The sequence below is a fragment of the Cherax quadricarinatus genome, chromosome 33, assembly GCF_038502225.1.
Source record: "Cherax quadricarinatus isolate ZL_2023a chromosome 33, ASM3850222v1, whole genome shotgun sequence".
In the NCBI taxonomy this organism is placed as follows: Eukaryota; Metazoa; Arthropoda; class Malacostraca; order Decapoda; family Parastacidae; genus Cherax; species Cherax quadricarinatus.
Window position 1 is genome coordinate 27,399,007 of NC_091324.1, and position 24,296 is coordinate 27,423,302.

A 24,296-nucleotide genomic window follows, 5' to 3' on the forward strand; every position below is an offset into this window, starting at 1 on the left:
ACAACCTGTCTTTCTTTAGTGTCTAATTGAGCCAAATAATCACTGCGCTGAGCATTATCTAGTTGCTGAATATGCCGAAAGTGTGTAGGAATACGTTGAATAAGTTGCGAAGCATCCTGATATGACAAGTGAGGAAACTGCTGATGGAGCTGTTGAATCTGTAATTGAAATTGTTGCATATGCTGAGGTAATAACCCTTGAGGTGTTGGCTGCTGCCCAGGTGCTGGAGTTTGTGGTCTTAGCCCTGCTTGCTGTTGCTGCTGCTGCTGTTGCTGTGGTTGCCAACCAGCTTGACCAACAACCACTCGAGTACCTGGAGCAGGTTGACCTTGGTACTGTTGCTGTCCTTGACTTGGCCAACCAGGTCGTACACCATCCCCTGAATTTCCAGGTGAGCCAACTGGAGGAGCTCCTGGAGCCTGTGTAAGTAGCTGAGCAGCTGGATATGACACTGAAACAGTTCCAGGACCAACAGTGGTCATGGTGGGTCGAACGCCTGGGGTGCCTTGACTTGGCCCTGGCCAGGTTGAAACTGGTGTACCAGGTGTTGGAGGAGTTCCCGGAGCAGCAACATGCATACCAGATGAAGCATAGCGAACACCAGGCTTATACTGAAAATTAAATGATACATGATGAAAATAAAAAGATAATACAAGACAAACTAACCATTTAAAGAGATTAGTATTGACAAAAAATATTTCTACCTGTCTATGCTGATCTTCTCCTTAACAAAATAATAATGATTTATTACTTCTGTGTTGACAATTATTATTATTATTATAATCAAGGGGGAAGCACTAAACCCGGAGGATTATACAGCGCCTGGCGAGGGGGGGGGGGGGTTGTGGAAGGCATATTCAGGCTTAATTCGGGGAACTGGAGCACAGATCCAATTCCCTAAATCAGGAGCCCCTCACCAACATCAAGGAACCTTCCTTGAGGGGCTGTGTTGACAAAGATTGTGGAACATTGAACAAAATATTTTAGGTACAATACTGTATTTACTAGACACTGAATTATGTCCACTGTATTTACAGTTTGGATAGAATTTAGTGGGGAATGCTTAGTGGAACCCCGGTTTTCATCTTTAATCAGTTCCAGGTCGGCCGAAAACCAATTTGTACAAAAACTGAAGTTATATTTCCCATAAGAAATACAGTGGACCCCCGCATAACGATTACCTCCGAATGTGACCAATTATGTAAGTGTATTTATGTAAGTGCTTTTGTACGTGTATGTTTGGGGGTCTGAAATGGACTAATCTACTTCACAATATTTCTTATGGGAACAAATTCGGTCAGTACTGGCACCTGAACATACTTCTGGAGTGAAGAAATATCGTTAACCAGGGGTTCACTGTACAGTGGAACCTCAGTTTTCATTTGCCCTGGTTTTTGTTGAATTTGGTTTTTGACGACTTTTTTCATCAAAATTTTGTCCCAGTTTTCGTTCATCACCACGGTTTTCGTCGGTCCGCAGTACTGAACGTGTCCACATGCCTGTGCCCACACAAAGCATCCCACGCATTCTGAGTCAGTCTGGCTTTGTTTCTCGTCAAGTGAGCAATACCCTGCGTGTTCATCCAAAACATTTCATAATAATCTATTGTTTTTTGTGCTTGCTTATTGAGTGTGACTGCTAAATAAGCCACCAGGGGCCAAAGAAAGTTCTGAGTGCCAGCCCTTCGATGAAGAAGGCGAGTAATTGTGGCCAAAATGTGTTCAAGAGAAGGATTGTGAAGGGTTTGAGGCTGACCCTGACAACCCTACACCTGTTGTGGAATCTACTAAGGCTTTGGGGAAGTCCATGGGGTTGGATGTGAGTGGCCAGGATGTGGAAGAGTTGGTGGACAACCACAGGGAAGAGCTAACCACTGAAGAGCTGCAACACCTTCAACTGGAACGGCAACAGATTGCAGCTGAGGAAATTGCTTCAGAGGAGGAGAGAATGTGCCTTCTTCAGTGATTAAGGACATGTGTGCAAAGTGGAGCGAGTTGCAAAGTTTTGTGGAGAAATATCACCCTAACAAAGCTGTTGCAAGCTGTCTGCAACATGTTCAATGACAATGCCTTGTCCCATTTTAGGCAAATCTTAAAGAGATGCCAGAAACAGACCTTTGTGGACAGATTTTTTTGTGCAGTGCCAGTAAATGACAAAGAAGGGAAGTAACCCTGGATAGGGACTTGATACCTGAAGTCCTTATGGAGGGGGATTCCCCTTCCAACCAATAGCCTCTCCTCCTCCCTCTCCCCTCCTCGTGTCTTCCATATGCCAACAAGAGTCTTCAATAAAGGTAAAAGTGATATTATCCATTTCATTAGTCCTTTATATTTATTTCTCATTGTTTTCAATATGTAAAACTATAGTTATTCTCTGTAAAATGTATTTTTTGTTAATACTTTTGGGTATCTGGAATGGATTAATTGGATTTACATTATTTCTTATGATAAATATTGCTTCAGTTTTCGTCAAATTCGGTTTTCGTCAGACTTTCTGGAATGAATTAATGATGAAAACTGAGGTTCCACTGTAATGTAAATCCAATTAATCCATTCCATACACCCAAAAATCTTTCTTTCTTTCAACACACCGGCCATATCCCACTGAGGCGGGGGTGGCCCATAAGGAAAAACAAAACTTTCTCCTTTCATATTTACGTAGTAATATAAAAGGAGAAGGGGTTACTAGCCCCTTGCTCCCGGCATCTTAGTCGCCTCTTACGACACGCATGGCTTACGGAGGAAGAATTCTGTTCCACTTCTCCATGGAAACACACAAAAATATGAACAAAAAATACATTTTATAAAGAATAACTATAGTTTTAAATACAGAAAACAATGAGAAATAAATATAAAGCACCAATGAAATGGATAAATGAACATTTAAATCACTTTTACCTATAATGAAGACTCTTGTTGGCATTTGGAAGACGGTGAGGAGGGAGTTGGAGGAGAGGTTATCTCTACCACCATCACTACCACCCTCTATCACCATCACAACCATTACCACCCTCTACGAGTAACAAAGGCAGACTGAGTAACAAATGGCTGTGTCCCATGGGCAGGCGTACGTGTCTGGTATGGACGATTTCTGAGCGGATGTATGAAAATGGGGAAAATTTCACCGAAAAGTGGTCAAAAACTGAATTGTACGATAACTGGACAGGACAAAAACCGAGGTTCCACTGTATGCGTCCTCACTATCAGGTGAAAATTGCTGTAGGATCCTGGAACCAGGCTCACAAATAATTCATTTTAAAAAATGCTATTAGACTTGAAACTAAACTTCTGTAACCAATAGATGATAATGTGTCTAATGGTCACAAACTACCATTTGATATTTTTCCAAACTGAAAGTTTCTTTAAAATAACACTTTTTATTGTTTTATACCCATAACTCACTTGTGGACCAGAAGGTTTTCCTGCTCTTGGCTTTCCTCTAGTTTGTTGCTCTTGAATTTGCTTTTGATGAAGATTATGAAGGAATGCCTGTCGATCATTGGGTGACATCATTTGTAGCTGATGAGGCGTCACTCCTTGTGGAAGACGAACAACTGCTCCCGGAATAGCAACCTATTTCAAAGAAAAAATTAAATGTTAAAATCAAGAAACGAATTCAGTGTTGGTACCATGTAACACAGGAGAGCATAAGTCAATAAAATTCTATCTTATCATGACATGTAAAGGTGTACTCATCAACTTACTGAATGTACTTGCTGTGGAACAGTGCTTGGCATATTAGGTGTGGGAATGCCACCTGGTGAAACTTGTGACACTGCTCCTGGAGCACGAACAGAAGAGCCAGCAACAGTGACGGGCATTGAAGGTACACGTGGTACTGATCCAGCCACATTAGGAGGAGTTAAGCGAAAAATAATTTCAGGTGTTACTCGGGCACTTGCTGGAGGTGTAGCACGTGAAGTAATTGGAGGAGTGGTCCTAGATGTTATTGGAGGTGTGGTACGGGAGTTTGCTGGGGGAGTTGCCCGTGCAGGTATGGGAGGGGTCGTCCGAGAAGAAATGGGTGTAGCTGCACGTGAAACCATTGGTGGAGTTGAACGAGATGCGTTTGGAGGAGTTGTCCGAGATGCATTAGGTGGAGTTGCCCGAGAATTATTGGGAGGAGTTACCCTGGTGGCAGTGGGTAGAGTAACTCTCGATATATTTGGAGGATTAACACGGACAGCACTTGGAGGTGCAACACGAGAAGAGGTGGGTGGTATTAGCCGAGAGCTATTAACTGTAAGGGATAAAAAAAAATTAGTGATACATAAAATTATAGTTCTGTACACACCACCTACTATGCCTATAACATATCTGTGACCCATTTAGATAGGCTTCCTAGTCATGCAGCCTAGTCTTTGAACAGATTTCTTTGGTAATTTCTTAATCAGCCAGAGTATTTCTACCTGTAGCCCACAGACCCCCACAGACATCACAGTCCAGCCAATTAAGCACATCCTGTAGGAAACTGTCTAGTTTCCTACTAGACAATATTTCTTGTATTGGATGGAAAGACTTGCCAACAAATTTGGTAAAAACACTGCATATATGCAGTCTTAAGAAATGCTGAAGTTAGCAGTGGCACTGCTTCAATGATTTTCATTTCAACATGCTACTGAATTTGTGCAATATTTTTGCTGCCTCCCAGTGAATGTTGTAGCCACGTTTTAACATACAAAAAAAGAAAAAAAATGGTTGAATTCTCTTGTGTATACCTAGTGGATCATTTGTTTTTAGAGATTTTTGTGCCTAGGTTTTTACAAGTTTACCCTATGTACAATAGGTTACAATCCTTGCATGGTATTGAATGGAATATAGGTGTCTTGTGGTCTTCAGATAAACAGACTAAGCTGTTGGCATAATAAGGTATAATTTTAGTGACCTTATACAGGTTGTCGCATGTGGTTTTATGATACAGGACAAGTCGATGTGTACACAGTAGAACCTTGGTTTTCGTTTGCCCTGCTTTTCGTCGAATTCAATTTTCGACGACTTTTTTCATCAAAATACATTGTGCCAGTTTTCGTTCATCACTTCGAATTTCATCCACCATACTGAACGTGTCCGTCTGCCTGCACTCACACAAAGCATCCCACGCACGTACTGTGAGTCAGTCTGGCTTTGTGTCTCGTCGAGTGAACGTTACTCTGTGCATTCAAATGAAACATTTTGTAATAATCTATGGTTTTTTATGCTTGTTTATTGAGTGAAACTGCTAAATAAGCCACCACGGGGCGAAAGAATGTTCTGAGCGCCAGCCCTTGATAAAGAAGGCGAGAAACACGATAGAATTCAATGGTGGTAGAGGGTGGTAGAGGGTGGTAGTGACGGTGGTAGTGATGGTGGTAGTGACGGTGGTAGTGATGGTGGTAGTGATGGTGGTAGAGGGTGGTAGTGATGGTGGTAGAGGGTGGTAGTGATGGTGGAAGAGGGTGGTAGTGATGGTGGTAGAGATAACCTCTCCTCCCTCTCCCCTCCTCGCCATCTTCCATATGCCAACAAGAGTATTCAATAAAGGTAAAAGTGATTTAAATGTTCATTAATCCATTTCATATTTATTTTTTCATTGTTTTCTGTATGTAAAACTATAGTTACTCTCTATAAAATGTATTTTTTTGTTAATAATTTTGGGTGTCTGGAACGGATTAATCGGATTTACATAATTTCTTATGGGAAATATTTCTTCAGTTTTCATCAGACTCTCTGGAATGAATTAAAGACAAAAACCGAGGTTCCACTGTATTTTGAATGGTGTCAGTGTTGTGAGCTACAGTAATTTCTATTAGATTTAGTGAGCCTTAACTGTAAAAACCATTTAGGGTAACCTAATTTATTGAATTTCCTGCAGATCAGTTTCTTCTCTTGGTCAAGGTATTGTGGGCTACAAACCCTAAGTGTTCTAAAGAAAAGTCCTGAGCCAACACTTATAAATGACATGTTAATTTTAGACTTTCCCCAAAAGGTTGTATATACTATGAACTTCAAAAGAAAAGGCATAATACCGTGACTGGAACAATACACAAATAACCTGCACACAAGAAAGAGAAGCTTATGATGATGTTTCGATCTGACTTGGACCATTTACAAGTCACTTCGTCCAAGTCGGACTGAAATGTCGTCATAAGCTTCTCTCTCCTATGTGCCGGTATATTCAAGGGAAAAACTTCTGTACACCCTCTCCTCACTTAACAACAGAGTTCTGTTCCTGAAACCTCGTCGGTAAACGAATTCATCACTAAGTGAGGAGCATACTATAATGGTAGTGGGTTTGTGTCAACTATCTTAGATAATGTTTTAATGTCACCTTTGCACCATTTATAACATTTCTGGTATATTTTTAAATGTTTATACAGTAGTGTACTGTATATTGTAATAAACAGAACAGAGGAAATCAGCTCTAATATACATTACGTATTTAGGTATGCATACTGGTCAGAGAGCCCGTCCTAAGTCCGAGTCGTCGGTAACCGAGTACAGTGGTCCCCCGCTTTTCGTAGTTCCCGGCAATCGTAAAATTCGCCAATCATAGGGGTATTTTCGTATAAACATGGACTCGCTTTTCATAGGTTGACTCGCGAGTCGTAGTTCGTCCGGGACGCGTACGCACGGCGTGAGCCAGGGCGGCAGCCAGTCTGGCATTGTTTACCAGTGAGCGAAGGTCCCCTCACGTGCTCCAGCGAAATATTTCATAATATTCCATTTATTTTAGTGCTTGCAAGTACTAAATAAGCTACCATGGCTCCAAAGAAAGCTCCTAGTGCCAAGCCTGTGGTAAAGAAGGTGAGAAATACGATTGAACTTAAGAAAACCATCATTGAACAATATGAAAGTGGTACAAGTGTGGCTGAACTGTCCAGGATGTATAAGAAACCCTACACAACCTTATGTTCCATAGTGGCCAAGAAAAATGAAATAAAGGATGCTGTTGTCGCAAAGGGAGTAACTATGCTGACAAAAATGAGATCACTAGTACTGGAAGAGGTTGAGAAGTTATTATTGGTGTGGATAAATGAGAAACAATTAGCAGGAGATACTCTTATGACTTCGTTTATTTGTGAAAAGGCTAGGCAGTTGCATGAAGATTTGGTAAAGAAATTGCCTGCAAATAGTGGTGAAGTGAGTGAATTTAAGGCCAGCAAAGGCTGGTTTAAGAGATTTAAGAACCGTACTGGCATACACAGTGTGGTAAGGCATGGTGAGGCTGCCAGTTCGGACCACAAGGCGGCTGAAAAATATGTGCATGAATTCCAGGAGTACATAGAGGCTGAAGGACTGAAACCTGAACAAGTGTTCAATTGTGACGAAACAGGCCTCTTTTGGAAGAAAATGCCAAAGAGGACCTTAATTACACAAGAGGAAAAGGCAATGCCAGGACATAAGCCTATGAAAGACAGGCTGACGCTAATGTTCTGCGCTAATGCTAGTGGGGATTTCAAAGTGAAGCCATTACTAGTGTACCATTCTGAAAATCCCAGAGTGTTCAGGAAAAACAATGTTATGAAGAGTAAATTGTGTGTGTTTTGGAAATCTAATAGTAAGGCATGGGTCACGAGGGAAATTTTCGTCGAGTGGTTCAATGAAGTGTTTGGCCCTAGTGTGAAGGAGTATCTCCTGGAAAAGAAATTGGATCTCAAGTGCGTGCTAGTAATGGACAATGCACCTGCTCATCCTCCAAACTTGGATGACCTAATTTTCGAGGAGTTTGGGTTCATCACAGTAAAGTTCTTGCCCCCGAATACCACTCCTCTCTTCCAACCCATGGACCAGCAGGTTATTGCAAACTTTAAAAAACTCTACACAAAAGCAATGTTTCACAGGTGCTTGACTGTGACCACAGACACTCACTTGACCCTAAGGGAATTTTGGAGAGAACACTTCAGCATCCTCCACTGCATAACCCTTATAGGTATGGCTTGGGAGGGAGTGACTACCAGGACTTTGAACTCTGCCTGGAGAAAATTGTGGCCAGATTGTGTCGACAAGAGGGATTTTGAAGGATTTGGGACTGACCCTAATGAGCCTGTCTGTTGTAAAATCAATTGTGGCACTGGGGAGTTCCATGGGGTTGGATGTGAGTTTGGAGGATGTGGAAGAATTGGTGGAAGACCACAATGAAGAGCTCACCACTGAGGAGCTGCAAGAGCTTCAGCAGGAAGAGCAACACATCGCAGCTGCAGAGGAGGAGGAAGAGAGATGGAAGAAGGTGCCTTCTTCAGAAATTAAAGAGATTTTTACTATGTGGGGTAAGATGGAAAGCTTTATGGAGAAACATCACCCTAACAAGGTTGTTGCAAGCCAGGTTGGCAACATGTACAGTGACAAAGTCTTGGGCCATTTTAGGGAAGTGTTAAAGAGATGCCAGAAACAGAGCTCTCTCCACAGTTATTTTGTGAGACAGGACTCCAGTGACTCTCAAGGTGGTCCTAGTGGTATTAAGAAACAGAGAAGAGAAGCAACCCCAGAAAAGCAAATGGTACCTGAGGTGTTGATGGAAGGGGATTCCCCTTCCAAACTATAAACAATCCACTCTCTCTCCTCCTCCAGTCTCCCATACACTAAGAAGAATCTCCAATAAAGGTAAGTGTTATGCTGTTAATGTTTCATTCATCATTTCCCATTGTATTGTTTATGTACTACATGTATATTTCATGTTAAAAATTTTTTTGTTTTAATACTTCTGGGTGTCAGGAACGGATTAATTGTATTTACATTATTTCTTATGGGGAAAATTGATTCGTAAATCGTAAATTTCGTTTATAGTAACGGCTCCAGGAACAGATTAATTACGAACGAGGAACCACTGTACATCGGTAAGGGAGGAGAGGCTGTATTAAAACTATACTCTCTCTATGCACTATGCTACTGTATTTTTTTAATTATTTAATTTACAAGCCTATGATAACAAATTTAATTTTGGCATAAGAAACTGGACTGACCTGGAGCAGATGCTGTTGTTGAAACTTCTGCTATCGTTGTAGGGACTGATGTTGGCGTCTGACTTGGCAAGTGCGATGAATTACGAAGCATGGAAGTCTCTGCAAGTGAACCCTGAATGGGATTGTGGCTTGATACTGCAACTACAGACTGGGGATTCTGTGAACCAGGTGGTGCTTTTGTACTTATAAGAGGACCTAATGTTGATACAGTACGAGATGCTTGAGACGTCACCTGGGTGGCAACCTGTGACAGACCTTGAGATATTACATGAGCTCCAACCTGTGGCAAACTATGAGATATTACTTGGGTGGTAACCTGTGGCAAACCTTGATATGTTACTGAAGTGGCAGCCTGCTGTAAACCTTGAGATGTTCCTGGAGTGGAAATCTGCGGCAAACCTTGAGATGTTACCTGGCTGGCAACCTGTGGCAAGCTTTGAGATGTTACTGGGATGGTAACTTGTTGCAAACCTTGAGATGTTGCTGGGGTGGAAATCTGCTGCAAACCTTGAGATATTATTGGAGTGGCAACTTGTGGCAAATCTTGAGATGTTACTGGAGTGGCAACCTGCTGTAAACCTTGAGACGTTACTGGAGTAGCAACCTGCGTCAAACCTTGAGATGTTACTGAAGTGGCAGCCTGCTGCAAACCTTGAGATGTTGCTGAAGTGGAAACCTGTGGTAAACCTTGTGATGTTACTGGAGTGGCAACCTGCTGCAACCCTTGAGATGTTACTGGAGTGGCAACCTGTGGTAAACCTTGAGATGTTACTGGAATGGCAACCTGTGGCAATCCTTGAGCTGTATTTTGAAGTAATGCTTGTGATACACTCTGAGCCACTCCTTTAGGGGCAGGTATTGGCTGAGGTGTGACTGAACGAGATGTCACAGTCTGTGGAGTTGTTGTCAAGATGGGTGCTGTCGGTGGAGCTCTGGGCTTGTCAAGAGAAATAGAGGTGGTGGAAGTGGAGCTAGCAGAAGCTCGTGTTGTCACAGTTGGTTTAGTAACAGGTTGTTTCCATGTCTGGGAAGTTTTAAGCTGATCTAACAATGAGCCACCCTTACTATTTTCTTCTTCATCACTAAACTCTAGAGCATCGAAGGAGAACTTTTCAGGTTCTTTGCTCTTAAGCTCTTCCTTTTTTTTTATTTCTTCACTCTTATGATGAGAAACATTTTTCTTTTTTCTATTCCTAACAATACTTGGCTCAGAGCTTGTGTGAGACTTTGGCTGTTTTAAAAGGCGTGGATGATATTCAATTTCATCTACTTTACTTCCTTCAGCAAGACATTCTGGTACCCAATCAGGAGTGACAATGTTTATGTGATCTTCATTCTCCAAAGCACAGTTATATTTAGCCTGAAGAAGTAAAAATTAATTCAAAATGAAAACTGAGACAATACATATAAATAAAAATACATGAATACAGCATATATATACTTTACCGATATGCAGCATTGAATGTGAGTAGGCTCAAAGTCATTACGCTCTGGAAAGTGCCACATTATTTTACAGATTAAAAAATGAAAAAGGAAAACCACTAAATGCTGAATTATGTTAGAAAAATTGCAGTTCCTTCTGACCTTAACATTGTATACAAAATTCTTCCTTAATTTACTAGTTTCTCTGATTTTCTGTTTTTATATAATTTGGTTTGGTTTCTATCCTCAGTTCACTGCTATGATAAAAAAAATTGATGGGAAGATTCCAACCATTTTTTCTTTCTTTTCACATCATTTAGACTTTTGGCAGTAGTATCCATATACTGTACAGTAATCTCTTTTCTATTCTTTTGTTTAATTCATATGTCCTTGTATTAAAATTATTAAAATAATGGGGAAAGGCTTAACCCATAGAGGTACACAATGCTTGGGGAATGGAAGGTAATCAGACTTGATCCAAGGAAAGGGAGTGTAGCTTCTATTCCTTGGCCCTGAAGTCCTTCACCAGTTTCAAGGCACCTTCTTCGAAGAAGAGTTTTCAGATACAGGTCAGAAAATGATGCAGCATACAACATCTCTGTACTTAAGGTTAGCATAAATTAAATCATAAAATAAGGCAATTTGTTTAAATATTTTAAAAGCCAAGCTATAATTTTATGTCCAAGCCTACCTGAATTTGAGAATCTATACAGTGCATGTATCATCTCCCACTAAAACATGTATCATCTTGAACTAGACACATGCATCATCTCAAACTAGATATCATCTCCATCTTCCAATACACATGAATCATCCCCATTAGATACATGTAATACATGTATTACATGTATCTTCATGTATCTTCACCCACTAGACATTTAAGTCTTGCAAACACTGTCTTACCCCTTCAGGCTTTCCAACAATAAGATGAGTGCAGGAGTTAGTTAAGACAAGACTGCACTTCCCTCCAGCAAAGGTAATCATTCCCCACACCGCAAGGGTGTCGGCAAGACTAAGACGTGTTACACATGCTGTCACACCAGAGAATACCTGACTGATATCAGGAGAGAATCCTGCCCATCTGCAATGTGTAGTTAGGGAAAATTGGGTAAACAGTTTCCACGCTATTTACACTCATTACTTTAAAATTTTCTACTTGAAATCATTTTACATTTCCAATTAGAAATGGAAAGGGTAAACCATTTATGGCAATTTATTCCAAGGTAAGCATTCTACTTTGAACCAAGAAAAGTTTATCTGCTAACCATATAAGTGCCAATAATAAATCACTGTGCAAACTGATTGTATAATTATGAATAAACTTCTTCCCACCAGTAACATATTTTATAAAATAAATTCTCATTTTCCTACAATGGTGACAGTGCCTTTATAACCAGAATAATATCTAGCATAAAGGATACGGTAGCTGTTTACCACACTTGACAGACAGCACAACCCATCTTGGAGTTACAACAGGTTTTTCATATATATCTTTCACTTCTCCAATGTCATTTTCATCTGGTTCATCTCCTACAATAAGATGTGTCATGTAATCTGTGATGTGTGCATCTTCTTTTGCTCCTCCATCTGTGAGAAGTTTCAAGACCTGGAAAACAACAATAATATAATTAAAAATGTATACCAGTGCAGTACTGTACAACACTGTATCCATAATTTGAAGTGACAGTAGCATCCTCAGCTCATCCCAAAGGAAATAAATCACTTTGTCTGACTTTTTGGGTTATCCTATATAATTTACACTATGTATGATAATTGTATCTATGTGAACCTGTGCCTTAATAAACTTACACTGAGGTTTGCTCCCTGGCACAGGTAATAACATTGGGTTTGTTCACTTAGCATAAAATTTGCACCTAGGTGTTAAATACAGGTTTTATCCAGGACAGTGGATTAAAGGACCCTAATGAAAAAAAAGACACAGTACCCATGGTTTTGTTTTGTGCTTAACAATATTTTATTACATGTAAACTACACTTTGTATACTGCAGAAAAAAATAAAATTTGTTTTGTTTGGGTTATCTTGGGTTACTAACCTTCCAGGTTAATAGTCCGAACAAAACTTTCTTGTAAGACAAGCAACCTGATGATAAACTAATCCTGATGTTAGTTTCCTGTATAATGCCTATGTTCTATTGCAGTTCTAAGTTTTATGTCTAGACTGGTCATTGTATTCATTGTAGTAATGTCATAATGTTCTGGAGGCTCAGTTTTAGCTGTTAATACAAGACAATTATTTAAAACAAAAAGAAACAAAGCCTGAGGGATGATGATCCTAGGAACTGATAAAAGTTAAAAAGTCCTAAAAACAAAATATACTGACCACACTGAGAAAACCATGGCCGGAATACTGAGCTGTTACACGGAAACCCTGAAAATTACCACTTTAAAGATATCTTTTTCTCTATCTATTACCAGTTCTTTTTACAGACACTTTTTGGCCATTACCAACTTGGTTTCTACCCGTTCTTTTGTCAGTCCTTCGTAATAAAATAGACAAAAAAAATCCATTACATCTTCTTAATAGTTCCCTCAAATAATATTTTGCTGAAGAAAATGTTGCTCACTAACCTCCTCAGGTACCTTCCCTGTTACATAAAACTTTACATCCTTGAAGAGATCGTCAGAAACTTTTAATTTTTCTAAGTAATGAACTATATCCATGATATGTTGTTGTGTTTACATCTCTCCATGGGAGCTTCCCGCGCTAACTTTCCACCTAGATGGCGCCACTTAAAAATTATGGCGCGAAAAACAGACGAAGAACGTAGCTCAGTGGTCAGAGCACAAGTTAGTATACCTGGGTATTTAGGTAAGACACATATGCAACAGTTAGACAACTTTATTCCGAAACGTTTCGCCTACACAGTAGGCTTCTTCAGTCGAATACAGAAAGTAGGCAGGAACAGTAGAGAAGTGAAGACGATGTAATCAGTCCATCACCCTTAAAGTCGTAGAATTTGAGGTTGTCAGTCCCTCGGCCTGGAGAAGTTCAGTTCCATAGTCAGGAACTATCTGAAGATCAAGCGACAGTGCGGAGACTTAAATACTGTCGGAAGGAGAGGTGCAGGGTAGTAGTAGTAGTAGTAGTAGTAGTAGTAGTAGTAGTAGTGAGAGGCCACTGAGAGGTCATGTCCCTCTCAGATCCAACACTTCTCACTTGAAAAGCTTGTCCAGGGTGTTTTCTGTACCAAGATGCCACGTGTTGCAGTGTCTGACAAGATAAACATCAAAATGGTATACAATACCGACAGGTTGTTAGGTAAGACACATATGCAACAGTTAGACAACTTTATTCCGAAACGTTTCGCCTACACAGTAGGCTTCTTCAGTCGAATACAGAAAGTAGGCAGGAACAGTAGAGAAGTGAAGACGATGTAATCAGTCCATCACCCTTAAAGTCGTAGAATTTGAGGTTGTCAGTCCCTCGGCCTGGAGAAGTTCAGTTCCATAGTCAGGAACTATCTGAAGATCAAGCGACAGTGCGGAGACTTAAATACTGTCGGAAGGAGAGGTGCAGGGTAGTAGTAGTAGTAGTAGTAGTGAGAGGCCACTGAATAAAGTTGTCTAACTGTTGCATATGTGTCTTACCTAACTACCTGTCGGTATTGTATACCATTTTGATGTTCATACCTGGGTATACCTGGAGAGGGTTTCTGGGGTCACCGCCCCCGCGGCCTGATCTGTGACCAGGCCTCGCGGTGGATCAGGGCCTCATACACCAGGTTGTTACTGCTGTTATTAGGTTTAGTCAGGTATACTTGCAGAGGGTTTCGGGGGTCAACGCCCCCGCGGCCCGGTCTCGGTACACATAAATACAGTTACATAAATTATCATACATAACACCATATGTGTAAATTACCTAGGATAACAAAAAAAAAGTCAGGCAAAGTGACTTATTTCCACTGGGATCCTTGTAATATCTTATGTCGACCTTAAAAGTTAAAACAGCTAAGTTGAAGATTGAGACACTTATGCAGCATATGGGAATCTTCAACTTGTCGGTTTTTCAAAGCATTCATCACAACTGTCAGACACTGCAGCATCATGGGATCTTGTTACAAAGAATTCTTCAACACTTGTGCAACCTTTGGACGAAGACCTACTTCGACTAGTGGATGGTACCACTATGACCCCGCCTCCGCCTGCTTCACCTCACCTCACTACAGTATATAAGCCACGTCTACGGCCCTATGCTGTACATTCTACAAGATTGATGGACTGAACACATCGACTCCAGGCTGAGGGACTGATTACCTCATACTCCTCCTCTCCTTACGCCTTCCTCTTTGTATTGGACTGATGAAGCCACTGTGTGGCGAAACGTTTCCTGAATAAAGATTCCCATATGCTGCATAAGTGTCTCAATCTTCAACTTGTCGGTTTTTCAAAGCATTCATCACAACTGTCAGACACTGCAGCATCATGGGATTTTGTTACAAAGAATTCTTCAACACTTGTTCAACCTTTGGACGAAGACCTACTTCGACTAGTGGATGGTACAACTATGACCCCGCCTCCGCCTGCTTCACCTCACCTCACTACAGTATATAAGCCACGTCTACGGATCTATGCTGTACATTCTACAAGATTGATGGACTGAACACATCGACTCCAGGCTGAGGGACTGATTACCTCATACTCCTCCTCTCCTTACGCCTTCCTCTTTGTATTGGACTGATGAAGCCACTGTGTGGCGAAATGTTTCCTGAATAAAGATTCCCATATGCTGCATAAGTGTCTCAATCTTCAACTTGTCGGTTTTTCAAAGCATTCATCAAAACAGCTAAGTAATTCAACTATGTGAAAAGCAGATACAATAAAAGGAGATATACTAGCAATAAGGTAAACTGAGTTATTTACATTAGCATTGAAGAGAGGATCAGATCACAGTAATGGAAAGGGCACTGTATCAATCGCATCTGCTAGAAAAATGACGGGATGGATAATGAGAACCTTCAAAACTAGGGAGGCCAAGCCCATGATGACACTCTTCAGGTCACTTGTTCTATCTAGGCTGGAATATTGCTGCACACTAACAGCACCTTTCAAGGCAGGTGAAATTGCTGACCAAGAAAATGTACAGAGAACCTTCACGGCGTGCATAACGGAGATAAAACACATCAATTACTGGGAGTGCTTGAGGTTCCTGAACCTGTATTCCCTGGAACGCAGGCGGGAGAGATACATGATTATATACACCTGGAAAATCCTAGAGGGACTTGTACCGAACTTGCACACGAAAATCACTCACTACGAAAGCAAAAGACTTGGCAGACGATGCAACATCCCCCCAATGAAAATCAGGGGTGTCACTAGCACGTTAAGAGATAATACAGTAAGTGTCAGGGGCCCGAGACTGTTCAACTGCCTCCCAGCATACATAAGGGGGATTACCAACAGACCCCTGGCAGTCTTCAAGCAGGCACTGGACAAGCACCTAAAGTCGGTACCTGAGCAGCCGGGCTGTGGTTCGTACGTTGGATTGCGTGCAGCCAGCAGTAACAGCCTGGTTGATCAGGCTCTGATCCACCAGGAGGCCTGGTCACAGGCCGGGCCGCGGGGGCGTTGACCCCCGGAACTCTCTCCAGGTAAACTCCAGGTCATGATGCTATTTGTTGGATCAATTGCTCCCCACGGGAAGCTCTCGCTTCACACGGTGAGGGTCTGAGTTCGATTCCCAGCGAAGGGGTGGAAACACTGGACGTGTTTCCTTACACCGGTTGTCTATGTTCACCCATCAGTAAAATGGGTACCTGGGTGTTAGTGGACTGGTGTGGGTCGCATCCTGGGATAAAATTACCTAATTTGCCCGAAATGTTCTGCATAACAAGCGGCTTTCTATATGGTAGTATGTCATTGATATCATCTAAGCCTGTATACCTTGTACATGTACTTGTAGTAAATAAAGACATTATTATTATTACTATAAGTGTGCAGTAAAAGGCGCCTCAGCCAGGGGAGATTCAGACGAGAGAAAACAGCCTCGTGTCATGCTAACCCGGTCTCTTCATTTTTTTTCAAGTGCATATTCTTAAGTACCATCAAAAATAGTTCACAACTTTCCACGAAAGCTGTATATACAGGATTTTTCATGTTTGAGGGGAGTAATTAATCTAACAAAGTGTCATCAAGACCATTTTCTATTTTGAGAGAAAAAGTCCCCCCTCCCTCGCCATTTTCGGCTGGATTTTCAAAATTACTTAAAACCACAACAAGAGTACTATTTTCTATGCTGATTCAGAATGTACACTTAAAAATGTAAAATCAGATCATTTTAGCTAGGTGAACAGGGACAGCAGGTGTTTTAAGGAAACAAGCCCAGTGTTTCCACCTGTACTGCGATGGAAACAAACACCTGATGTTATTTCTTCTAGTAGCATAGAAGAAATGCCCATCATTATCTATAAGAAAGCTGTACAAGTATTATCTTCACCTATTTCAATGTTTCAAAAAATCCTTTGAAGAATACCACTTTCCAGATTGTTTCAAAGAACCAGGATAAGACCCATCCACACACACACACACACACACACACACACACACACACACACACACACACACACACACACACACACACACACACACACACACACACACACACACACACACACACACACACACAAAAAAAAAAAAAAAAAAATTAACAGACCAATGTTAACAGTTACAGACCAATAGATATCCACCAATGCTGCGAAAAATATTTCAGAAAATAATAAACAAACAGCTGTACTCGCACTTATCAAAGATAATGTGCATATTCCTTGCCATTTTGGATTCAGATCCAGAAAGTATTAATGATGCGATCAAAAACAAGTTTAACCAAGTATATACAACACCTGAAAGGAACCAATGTTTTAGTTAGCTTTTATTGATCTGCGTAGGACTTTTGATGTAGTTGACTACATTATTCTTCCCAAAATTAATTACTACGGACTCAGAGAGCTCATTTACAGCTCCTTTGGGGCCTAGTTCCTAGGCCTTTTGTGTATCCATATGCTCTCGCGCTACCGTCCACAGGATGGATATGGGGTGCACAATAAACTAGCCACTTCGGTGGCAAAATCTAAAGTTACAGCTACTTCAAATCCTACTTAACAAACAAACAGCACGTAGTCATAAATGCTACTTCCTCAACTACCCCAGTCAATTGAATTAGGTATCCCCCAAGACTGATCCTGGGTCCTCTTCTCTTCCACCTCTATATCAGTGACAATAAATGCCACACAGCGTCTGCACTCTTCAACCAGTACTCTCTACCGATGGCACGACCTATATTTTATCATGATCTGATCCCCTAACTTTAAACTCTGTATTTCATGACGAATTTAAAATAGTCTACACCTAGATGAAAACAAATAAACTCACCTTTAATATAGAAAAAATGTATATAATTTTTATGAATACATATTGTTCAAAGTTAGACATCAAAATTAATGAGTCGAAAGTAGAGAGAGAGAAGATGAGGGTAAGTTATGTACCTGAAATCAATTGTGACAACAAAAGGAAGTTCTCAGAACCATCACAAATTCAAATTTTAGGCAACACTTCATACTTTTATTCAAATCCGTAAATCTACAATATTGATTGGTAAAAATCTAGTCCACCGTATGGCTCTCACCTACTTCCACTAGTGAGCCCCACCCAAGTGACTTCGTCTACTACTGTTGCATAGCTCAACCTCTTCTACTGGCTCACTATATAAAAAAAGGCTTTGTTCTCATTTCTCTTTAATAGAATGATAAAGCCCCTGGTGGGCAAAATATCTCATTAAAGATACCCAGGTGTTGCCCTTGTGTCTTATTCATCAACAGGAGCAGGCTGATGTACTTATGCAGATCACAACTAAAGCTACCAGAGTATGCTGATGTCCTGATCCATAACTACAACAATGGGAGTAGGATGGTGTACTAATTCGGAAGTAACTACAGCATATCTTGACACAGAAGCTACAGCAAAGTCTGGTGGCAGTGTAACACCAGTTACAGCAAAAGCCCAACTATTTAGGCAATGCTATCGTTGATAGAAGGATTGGCGCAGTAGTTGTTAGCCAAGGGAGGAGTGAAGTGTTTGGCTGACTAACAGAAGAAGCAGGTGGATCAATTTCTCTATCAGTTGAACCTGCAGAAGGAACTGATGGGTGAGAACACTGTGAGTGGAGACTGATGGATCAGCATACTGCGGGAGAGACTAATGAGTCATAACACTGCAGGAGGGACTGCTCGGTCACAGTACTGTGAGACTGTGGGTCACAATACTGCAGGTGGGCCAAGAATATGCTAGTTGTAACAGTAAGAATAGCTGGTGGCTCGTCAAGCACTGCAGATGAATTACACGTATGAATATATACAACAGATACGTTTGCAGTCTATGCAGAACAATTGGTGGATAAGACGATCGAGACCGGAAAGTCAGAGTCAAGTTTAAATCATTCACCACTGACATATGTTGAGAAACACCTGATTTTTTGTGCGCTGCCATCCTCGTCAAAGGAAACCTGTTATATCTCTGGAGCCCCAGTAACTTTATGGGAAGAATAGTTCATGGCGTAGCTGGCCAAAAGTCAGGGTCAGCAGTGGTAGCATTAATAAGTGCACAAAAAACGCTGAACGAAGATCAATAGTAAAGATTCTTGGGGTACCTATACAAGGGAGACAATGCTGCCTGTGGAATCGTCTACCTGCCAAAGATGCTGAAGAAAAAATTGCTTTTCAGTTCAGAATTGTAGAAAAAGTAAGAAACTTTTATTTTGCATGTGTATGTGACCTAATTCAAGTCTGCATAAATAACTCAATACTGTTGTGACCAGATATAAACATGTAAATGGTTCATTACCACTGTAACTTGTTCAGCTGTCAAAGCTTTGCTACCCAGTCCCTGGACCTATTATGTGCCTCTGTAATCTTTTGACTACCCACAGGATGGGTATGGTTTGCATAATAAATATATTAAACTATTACCAAGCTAGTGATTGTATGTGCTGTTTTTTCCTGTTGATCTTCACAAGAAGACAAAAATGATATCTCAGCAATTAATAATTATCGAGGGTCTAAACGAAATAAATTAAGTCATATCACAGTCACTAGTGACACAATCAAATCAAAAGACCGATTAAAGTCCTGCTTTCAAGGGGTACTTCAAGAGTGCGAGATGGAATTTAGTGAGTCATTAACGAACTTGTTTAATGTATCACTGTAGATGTGTCTTGCAGATGTGGAGCAAGGGCAGCGCCAAGGATCTGAATTTTTCCCCTACATTTCATCATTACCCTTAAACCTTGTCCAGTAATAATAATAATAATAACGCTGATTCAAGACAAGTTTCCTAGGCTCTTCCAGAATGCCATCACTAAGTCCCTCCCATAAATAACTTCTGGAGCTTCCCCTGGAATCTAATGTAATTCCAATCTTGAAATTAGGAGTAAAGTCCATATCATCATATTGCTGGCTAGTATGCCTAACCTCAATAGCAAACAAATGATTATAATCAATAATAGCCGATATAATAAGCCACCTTGATGAGCATACTTTTATTAAATAGTCTCAACATGGAAGTGACATAGATTCATAAAGGACCGTTCTTCCAGACAAATTTACCGACTTTCATAAAGCATCTGAGGTAGTTAACCAAGTTAAAGAATACAAGTTATTTATTTGAAGTTTAGTAAGACTTTTGATAGAGTATCACATAGAAGACTGGTAATGAAAGTAGCAGCACGAGGACACGGTGTTAGTTTACATAAAAAATATTTTACATTGTAATGGGAACCAATCAGAAGTGGTCACGTTCCACAAGGATCAGTTTTGGGCTCATTCTTGTTTTCATTCTTTATTAATAATCTGACAGATGCAGTTCAATGTGGACAAAGTGCAAAGTCCTAATACTTGGGAATGAAAACCCTCACATTTATACACTAGGTGATGCAGAATTTCAGTATATAGATTGTGACAAAAAACTGGGAATCATGGTAAGCAATGAATATAAATGCATTGGAATGCGTGGAGAATGATGACAAAATTTATCCAATCAATAAGGAATCTTATCAACACATAGACTGAGAAAGCTAAACCTACACTATCTTGAATGACGCTGAAGTATACAAGTGAAAGACGTGTTTAAATGAAAGATATACAAATGGGTGCTAAGAATATCTACCCAAGAAAGAACTCGGAAAAAGTTGAAGATAAACAGGACAATCTGCCATGTTGAGTCATTGTAACCAACACTATGTAGCTTTAAAAATAGCTTAGATAAATTTATAAGCGAGCAGGGTTGAGCTGTAGGACCTGTCCATCATGGGCCAGTAAGCTTACTGTAGTTCTACATCTTTAAGTTTAGACACAGGTACACACTAGTACAATTATCAGTGTAAATTACCTAGGATAATCTAAAAAAAAGTCAGACAAAGTGACATATCCATTGGGGTCCTTTACACTTTTAGGTTCTTAAATCTACGTAATCTACCACATAAGAGCTCCCTCAGAACCACTACAAACAACAACTTTATTTCATGCATGAAGCGCTTCAACAAAGACATAAATCTCCTTTCAACCCCAGTCAGTAGTTTAATATCTTTATTATGCACCCCATACCCATCCTGTGGGCGGTAGTCAAAAAATTACAGAGGTACATAATGGGTCCAGGGACTGGACCACAAAGTTTTGATAGCTGAACAAGTCTGCTTCAGCTACTGAGGTGAATTCATATTATGAAAATGTTTCCCATTTTCTGCCATGGTGTTGACGTCACACTCAGCTGTGCTTGTGGACACACAAGCCACTCGAATTTGTTTGAATCTTTACTACTCTCCATTTATAAACTTTATTTTTACTTAGCGTAGTCCGCAGGCCTCTTGAAATTCTCCTCAAAGTAAGTGGTGCGCTAAAAAAAGCTATAGAGTCCAGCTCTACGTGAGAATGGAGTATTGTATTTTCATTTTGTGTGACCGTGAATGGACAAGATGCTGATAAGGCTGAACAGTGTTCTTTCCTTATTTACGAGTAATTAACACACGCCCTGTTCTACAGAACCGTCGTGAAGAACACCCGTATTCTTGTATTGAGAGAGAGTGGCCAGGGATGTGCTAAATAAGTGATGGAGGAGGAAATATAAGAGATGAGATCAGAGATTGCCCAGCTTGGCAATGTTTACATATTTGTGTGAGGTAAGATATTCACCTGAACACCGAGTGAACACTGAGTGTTCATGGAGGAACTTCTCTGCTTTCTCGCTTGTGTTGTAACCGGAACTATTGTGCACAAGACTGATCTTCGTTCTAGTCCTCTGATGTATAAGACTGAGGCTACCATCACAACTGTATAGTACTGAAGTTCTCTCCAGAACTATGAGCACAACTGTGCACAGGACATGTTCATACCACAACTGTGCACAGGACATGTTCATACCACAACTGTGCAAAGGACATGTTCATACCACAACTGTGCACAGGACATGTTCATACCACAACTGTGCACAGGACATGTTCATACCACAACTGTGCACAGGACATGTTCATACCACAACTGTGCACAGGACATGTTCATACCACAACTGTGCACAGGATATGTTCATACCATAACAGCAGATGTCTTGTTCATATAACTCCACTGGACAGATGTTTATACCACAGCTGTGCACATGACATGTTCCTACAGGACAGATATTCATACAACAATTATGCATATTACAGATGTTCATACCACAACTGCACATGACAGATGTTCATACACCTGGACATGACAGATGTTCATACACCTGCATGTGACATGCTCACACACCTGCACCCCTCAAGGAAGGTTCCTTGATGTTGGTGAGGGGCTCTTGATTTAGGGAATTGGATCTGTGCTCCAGTTCCCCGAATTAAGCCTGAATGCCTTCCACATCCCCCCCCAGGCGCTGTATAATCCTCCGGGTTTAGCGCTTCCCCCTTGATTATAATAATAATCACACACCTGCACAGGACATGTTCATACACGTGCATAGGACATGTTCATACCATACCTGTGCACAGGACACGTACATACCACAACTATGCACAAGACATGTTAATACCACTGTACATAAGATAGATGTTCATACCATAACTGCACATGATGGTGTTCATGCTACAACTCTGCACAGGACATGTTCATACCAATGTGCATAGAACAGGTGTTCATACAACTGCACAGGGCCTGTTCATACCACAATTGTGCACATTACAGATGTTCATACTAGAATTATGCGCAGAACATGCTCATACTAGTGCTACATGGGATTGATGTTCATACCAGAACTGTATGCAGGATTGTTTGTACCAGAACTGTGCAGGATTGATGTTCATACCAGAACTGTGCACAAGGTTGATGTTCATACCAGAATTGCACAGGATTGATGTTCAAATGAAAACTGTGCACATAATTGATATACTAAAACTGTGCACAGGACTGATATTCATATCACAGCTGTGCACAAGACATCTAGAACTGATGATTATACAAAGTTTACTGTAACTGTGCACATGACATTGTTATTCCTGAACAACACTAAGAATAGATGTTCATACCAGAACTGCCCCTAGGATAGATGTTTACATCAAAACTTTACACAGGACAGATGTTCATACCAGTACTGTGCACAGGATACATTCATGCCCTATCTAGAGGAAGACTAGCATTCACCACAAATGAATAGGACACATTTTCATACTGGAAATCACCTCAAGGAAGATGCCTCATGCTGGGCTTTTGATCCAAGGTATTCTGCTTATCCTCCCTTTCCTTGGATCAAACATGATTCCCCCCCCCCATGTCCCCAGACACTGATCCCTAAAGGTTAAGTGCTTCCCTCAAGAAAGTAATAATAATCATGCCAAAACTGTGAACAGTTCTGATGTCCATACCAGAACTGAATGGGCCTGGTGTTCATGCTAGAAATATGCATAAAACTGATATTCATACTAGAAATGAACTGGACTGATCAAACTAGAACTGAACTGTTCATACTAGAATTGAACTGGACTGCTCATACTAGAACTGAACTGGACTGTTCATACTAGAACTGAACTGGACTGTTCATACTAGAACTGAACTGGACTGTTCATACTAGAACTGAACTGGACTATTCATACTAGAACTGAACTGGACTTCATACAAGAAATGAACTGGACTTTTCATACTAGAACTGAACTGGACTGTTCAAACTAGAACTGAACAGTTCAGATTGAACTGAACAGTTCAGATTGAACTGAAATGTTCAAACTAGAACTGAACTGTTCAAACTAGAATTGAGCTGTTCAAACTAGAACTGAACTGTTCATACTAGACCTAAACTGTTCATACCAAACTGAACTGTTTATAATAGAAGTGAACAGTTCATATTAGAACTGAGCAGTTCATATTGGAACTGAATAGTTTATACTAGTTGTGCAAGAATGGTATATAATACTGACAAGATGAAATTAAGACACATGTGCAACATCTGGGTATCTTTATTATAGACGTTTCGCCATCCAGTGGCTTGATCAATACAAATTCCAGAACATAACTTGAAGACAGTAGGACTGTATATAGAAGATGAGGTAATCAGTCCCTCAACCTTGGAGAAAGTGCGAAGAGCACCGTAGTCGTGGAGATTCTGAAGCAGAAGCAAGGAGCCTGGCACTTATATACTAACGTCAGGTGTAGCAGACGAGGGCATAGTCACTGGTAGGTGGGATTCCCCAGTGGAAGTAGGTCCTTCCCAAAGAGATGGGTTAGTTGTAGTAGTAGTTGTCGTAGTCGTGAAGGTTATGTACATGTCCTCAGAATCAAGATTCCATGATGTTGCAGTGTCTGACAAGTTGTGCAAGAATGGTATATAATACCGACAAGATAAAATTAAGACACATGTGCAACATCTTCCACTGGGGAATCCTGCCTACCAGTGACTATGCCCTCGT

At 40.7% G+C, this 24,296-nt stretch overlaps 2 protein-coding genes across 4 annotated transcripts in view; one reads left to right on the top strand and one right to left on the bottom strand.

The window, feature by feature from the left end:
- Nucleotides 1-13,091, bottom strand: part of LOC128693923 (PAX-interacting protein 1) — a 42,978-nt gene extending 29,887 nt beyond the window's left edge. Inside the window, exons 1-7 of the mRNA XM_053783816.2 lie at nucleotides 12,950-13,091; nucleotides 11,782-11,966; nucleotides 11,264-11,441; nucleotides 8,939-10,298; nucleotides 3,704-4,239; nucleotides 3,402-3,572; nucleotides 1-611 (exon numbers count right to left, since the gene is read on the bottom strand). The exon at nucleotides 1-611 is cut by the window's left edge and continues 671 nt beyond it. Coding sequence (XP_053639791.2) covers nucleotides 1-611; nucleotides 3,402-3,572; nucleotides 3,704-4,239; nucleotides 8,939-10,298; nucleotides 11,264-11,441; nucleotides 11,782-11,966; nucleotides 12,950-13,042 — 3,134 coding nt within the window. The 5' untranslated portion in view covers nucleotides 13,043-13,091. The remainder of the gene's footprint in view (nucleotides 612-3,401; nucleotides 3,573-3,703; nucleotides 4,240-8,938; nucleotides 10,299-11,263; nucleotides 11,442-11,781; nucleotides 11,967-12,949) is intronic.
- Nucleotides 13,092-21,111: 8,020 nt separating this feature from the next.
- Nucleotides 21,112-24,296, top strand: part of Pop2 (CCR4-NOT transcription complex subunit Pop2) — a 44,889-nt gene continuing 41,704 nt past the window's right edge. Inside the window, exons 1-2 of one of the 3 annotated variants that reach the window (XM_053783817.2) lie at nucleotides 21,112-21,247; nucleotides 21,406-21,542. The gene's annotated coding sequence lies outside the window, so the exon portion shown is untranslated. The other 2 variants (XM_053783818.2, XM_053783819.2) reach the window with 2 other exon arrangements.